Source organism: Lineus longissimus, chromosome 17 (genome assembly GCF_910592395.1).
Source record: "Lineus longissimus chromosome 17, tnLinLong1.2, whole genome shotgun sequence".
Classification (NCBI taxonomy): Eukaryota; Metazoa; Nemertea; class Pilidiophora; order Heteronemertea; family Lineidae; genus Lineus; species Lineus longissimus.
Window position 1 is genome coordinate 1,539,435 of NC_088324.1, and position 4,931 is coordinate 1,544,365.

General features: G+C 44.9%; 2 protein-coding genes across 2 annotated transcripts; both read right to left on the reverse strand.

Moving 5' to 3' along the window:
* Positions 1-744: 744 nt before the first annotated feature.
* On the reverse strand, positions 745-2,240 carry LOC135501661 (uncharacterized). The gene is made up of 3 exons (XM_064793899.1): positions 1,595-2,240; positions 1,204-1,481; positions 745-960 (listed from the first exon to the last, which is right to left on the reverse strand). The coding sequence occupies exons 1-3, from the start codon at positions 2,238-2,240 to the stop codon at positions 745-747; spliced, it is 1,140 nt and encodes a 379-aa protein (XP_064649969.1).
* A 465-nt stretch (positions 2,241-2,705) lies between these two features.
* On the reverse strand, positions 2,706-3,881 carry LOC135501662 (uncharacterized). The gene has a single exon (XM_064793900.1). It carries the CDS (start codon positions 3,879-3,881, stop codon positions 2,706-2,708), a length of 1,176 nt encoding a protein of 391 aa, XP_064649970.1.
* Positions 3,882-4,931: the final 1,050 nt, after the last annotated feature.

A 4,931-nucleotide genomic window follows, 5' to 3' on the forward strand; every position in this document is an offset into this window, starting at 1 on the left:
AGGGCAGGTTTGCATCGGATGGTGCGAGTTTGATGCGCGGAATGAAGACACGTTTGTTGACGTGGGTGCCGGTTATGATATCTGCATGTATTGTGCGTGGATAGAGTGCTACAACTTTCAGTCTTGTGCCATTGCACAGGCCTCCTTTTATATCTAGATTGCGGAGTAGCATAATTATTGCGCCAACTTTTAGTTTCAGTATATGTGGTGGCATGCCTGTTGGGGTGAGGGAGTTCAGGAATTCCATGGGATAGTGTGTTTGTTCAGTTGGGTCTTCGCAAATAGCCGAGTCACTGCTGATGTAGGTTTGTGCAGTCGTTGGTATTTTGTCCAGAATGAGTTTGTTGAGCTTCAGAGCATCTTCGTTTTTTGGTGTCAGTATGACAGTGTCCTGAATGACTGGGCTAGTCATGTCCTGGAAAACGTCGTTGACTATATCAACGGATAACTTGCACTGTGATGGGATGTCAATCGAGTATGGCATGTCAGTGAGGTTGCTTTGGAGGGTACCATTGCCGACGGTTAGAAGCCACGTTGAGAAGTCCTGTGCTGCAGCATCGGCACGCATGTTCTTGGTGAGGTGGAAGCGTTGGATTTGAGGCCATAGCGGGGAGTTTTTTATGCAGTTCTCAATGGTTTTTGTACGGGATGCCCTGGGAGTAACTGGTAGGACCTGTCTAAAATCGCCTCCAAGTAAAATGATTTTGCCACCGAAGAGGGTGTTGTCGTTGCCGGTGATATCCCTCAAGCAGGTATCGATGGCATGGAGCGCATGGAGAGGCAGCATGAATCAATAATGAAAAGGGTAATGGCACGCAAGTGTTTTGCTTGTGCAGACTTTGGGGTGACGTTGCAGGTGCTTGTATCCAAGATCGGAACTGGCAGTTTGAATAGGCTATGGACTGTGCATCCATTCATGAGGAGTGTGGCAGCGATTCCTGTCCATGCAGTAGCTTGTACCTGGAAATATTTAAAAGAATGTTTCGTTATTGTTTTTAGGGTTGTTGTGATGGCGTGGTGAAAGAATCAAAGAATTAGTGTGGAGAATTAAGTTTTTAGTTAAATGTTTGGAGGCCTGTTGACATGCATCTTTGATTTAATTTTTTTGTTTGATTGCAAAAGATGATGAAAATGCCTTCTCACTTCAGATGTGAAATTTTTATTAACATCTGATCAAGCAAGTATTTTTAGATTGTGTCTTACTTTGATGTTTCTGATGGAGAGCATTGAAATGATCGTGTTGTAGACTGTCGTCTTCCCAGTTCCACCTGGTCCGTCAAGGTAGTAGACGTGAGGCTGAATTTGCGAGTTGGGATCGGATGTGTTGATGGAGGCTGTTATGATCGTGTCGACTATCAATCTTTGGTCATTATTGAGGAGCTCGTAGGGAAGGCTTATGTCATTTATTTCTGGTTGGTTGTACTCTGGCAAGTCGTCTGTTGGAAGCGGCATTGGCAGGTTGAAATGTGAGCAGGATAGACCTGAATAGAAATGGAATAAGGATGATTTGGGATGATTTGGTATGATTTGTTTTGAAATGGTTGAAATGGTTTCTGGTTGGTTGTGCTGCAAGACCTGGCAGTAAATTATTTACCAGATTGTGCCAAGATGTTGTTGATGTGTAGTCGTGCCATATTCTCTGCAGTGTGGTGGTTGTGGCTGCGGGCATAATCTTCCATCATGCTGTCTTTGAATTGATGCCATAGTTGTTGTGGGTCGAGAGGATCGCAGTGCGAGCAGATTACAGCAAAGAGTAGGCGTAGTTGGTGTGGCATCTGGAATGTGACTGCCTCTGCGAGTGTGTGCTCCCATTGGGTATCGTCGGTAAGCAAGTTGCGTAGTTTGCAGGCTGCATGGAAGGTTGGAGCTAAGACATCATTGACTGTTCGTAAATCTTCATAGGACTTGGCACCAGGAACGTGGAGAAGAAGTGTTCGTAGGGCAAATCTCTCTGTGTCTTTGGGGTTTGTGGAGTACATTCTTGCTATGATCTTCTCTCCTCCTCTTTTTCGGGGTTTCCATGTTTTGCTCGAACGGTCAAAGACGAAGTGGTTTGGTATATCTGTATAGATGTACTCGGTGGCTGCATTGGTAGTGGAGTTGAGGTGGAACCATGCTGTGAGGAGCGTTTTGGTGGTATGCGCTAAGGCAGCCAATTCTTGTCCTGGTTGGAAATAGACTGTTTGTTGTTGTGGCAGATGTACTGGTAGTCGAACTATGCTAGGCGATTGGCTGTGCATGTGGTACTCGGATAGGCGCCATACAGCTTCTGGAGGACTGACATATCGTGTGTCGAGGTAGGTTGTTATTTCATCATGGTCGAGAGTGGCAGTGGCTTGAACCTCTATGTTTGCACTGTCATGGCCTTAATATATATATATATATATATATATTATGCTCTTGACAGTCATGCAGGCCTCTAGGTTAATATGGGCATTGTATTTCCGGAGCAGCCATGGGTTGTAGGGAACAACATATCTGAAAATAGATCAGGGAAAAGACGTGACGGCTCCTGTCCGATTTTTCAGTATTTTAAAAGGAATGGATAAATTTTTGATGGTAGGGTTAATCGATATTAATGTGTTAATTTTTTATTATATAATTCTTGTGAGGCTGATGCTTAGGTGAAGAATTTGGATTTGTGTCAGGCTTAGGTTGGCTATTGAGAATTGTGTTCCGGTACTGTTACATTACATTGTATGTGCTTACCTGTTGTCAACTTCGGATGATCCAACTGAAGCGATTGTGCCATTGTCTCGTCGTCTGTACTTTGGGTACCAATTTTCTGTGAGGTAGGTTTGTTCGGAGAATTCCTTTGGGAAGTCTTTGGTGCATTCACCGTTATCCATGCACACTGAATTTGGGTTCAAGTGACCGCATGGTCCATGAATCATTGTTCTTGACACGATTTCATACAGTTCTGGGTCATTGGTGCGTGACGGGATTTCAGCGCAGATGAGTGAATCAATGTGTTCTGGCTCTCGAAGTTTGGAGTTGTCCTTTAGGAAAATAAGCATGTGGCAGTGCGGTAGTCCTCTTTTTTGGAACTCAATGACATCAACCAGAGCGGCATCTTCACCTAAGACATGTTTGTCTGTTATGTCGTGTAGCAGCTCCTTCAGGTTAAGGTGAAAGACACGTGAAACCAAGTCCGGGCGGTGGACAGCAGTCTGTGGTGGTTGGAGGTTGTCTGTTATTGCTGGCCAGTGGGGGTTACAGGTGAATGTCAGGAATAAATCGGGCTTGCCAAATTTGCACACTAAGGACATTGCGTCTTGATAATTTTGCTGCATGTTCCTCGGGCTTCCGTGAAAGGAGGATGGAAGTATGACAACTTTTCCTGGTGTGAGGTGTCGCTCAATAGATTGTGTTTGGATGTGGTCCATGAGTCCTTGGTACTGGTCAACTCGTAACGCCTTCTGGTTCTTTTGGATGTAGTCCAACCTTGATGCCTCGGTTTTTACATACGCATCTACGATGTACTGTTGGAATAGTTTGCCTGCGTAGTGTAGGGGTGAGAACCGAGCACGGCAAGCAAGACGGTTGGAGTAGAATTGCAGAAGTGTGACCTTGAACCTGGTCTTTGTTCTGTGCTGTTCATCGTGCTGCATCCCATCAAACCAACCGAGATCACCTCTTGGAAACAGGAGAGGGTACGTCATGGGGTCACTGTTGGGGGACATATATGATATTCTGCGGCAGGGCTGGTTGCGGGGTTGTACAATTATATCTGGTGCTGGAGGCGCACCATCATTGCCTACAAAAATGGCAGCGACTTCGTCAAACCTTGGCTCATTATATCGGCGTTGGTCTGGGCCACGTTTGAAGGTCATTGTGACAGACTGATTGTCTTCAGCGTGATCTTGTTCTACGGCAGCCATTTGTTTGAAGGCGAGGGCAAATGGATTTAGGTTTGAAAGGAGAGTCTGAAAGGTGTTCATGATATGTTCTTTGCAGCCATTATTGTTAGCATTGTTCATTCTGGTGTCAGTGGCCTCTTTTCCTTCAATTATATAAAGCTGTCCGTACTTTGGTTGCGAGTTGTCCTGCGGATGCAAGGTTCCAATTCTATGGTAGAGTTGGCCGTGAATTCGATAGCAAAATGGGCCTGGACGTTGTGGAGTGAAAAGTTGAGCAGTAAGAGAAGCAAAGCTCATTGCACTATTGTACTGTCTAATGTTATTGCGGAAGTTTAGTGCATCAGGAGTATTGCCTTGTAAAAGGGTTGTTAGCTCTTCCGGGTATGGGCTAATCTCTGGCAATTGGACCTTTCCATTGTGACAGCAGTTGAGGGATTCATTAGGGAAACGTAGCGCATTGCAATAAGGGCATATGCGTGTCATTGGTCCTGGAGTGAAGGGCATTGGTCGTGCGTTGGGATCTCTGCCGCCATAGTACGGTGCTGGTTGTGTACCAAGATGGGATCGAACCGAGCGTCTGTCCAGTATTGCACCTCGTATTCGTGGCATCGTCGGTTACTGGAAGGGGAGGAATGGGAGATGTAGCAGTGAATTACAAAAAAGGAAAAGAAGATAAAGTTTAGTGTAAAAAATTCAATACAAATTGAACACTATGAACAGCAGTATTTAGTAGTGATTGCAGTGGTTGTAAAGAATTACTGGAAAATCTGGCAGGAGCTGTGTCGTCTTTCAAGGTGGCAGCACCCACATTGTAATTATCATTGTAGAACTGGTGATGCCAGTTAAAAAGACATAACGGCACTTGACCGATTCTCCAGTAGTTGATATGGTTGAGCAGTTTTTTCAGGAATGATGATGCCAGGCTTTTCAATTACACAGCTTTACGATTAACATAAATGTTGTTTTTGCCCCACCCCTCCCTAATTCTATGATGACAGTTAAAAAGACATAACGGCACTTGACCGATTCTCCAGTAGTTGATATGGTTGAGCAGTTTTCAGGAGTGATGAT

What these genes read in the sequence shown, in the direction of transcription:
- LOC135501661 (XM_064793899.1), bottom strand. Translation starts at nt 2,240, where the DNA reads ATGCACAGCCAATCGCCTAGCATAGTTCGACTACCAGTACATCTGCCA. An exon ending in CAACATCTTGGCACAATCTG is followed by an intron (nt 1,482 to 1,594) that starts GTAAATAATTTA and finishes ATTTCTATTCAG; the next exon opens with GTCTATCCTGCTCACATTTC. An exon ending in TCTCCATCAGAAACATCAAA is followed by an intron (nt 961 to 1,203) that starts GTAAGACACAAT and finishes AAATATTTCCAG; the next exon opens with GTACAAGCTACTGCATGGAC.
- LOC135501662 (XM_064793900.1), bottom strand. Translation starts at nt 3,881, where the DNA reads ATGGCTGCCGTAGAACAAGATCACGCTGAAGACAATCAGTCTGTCACA.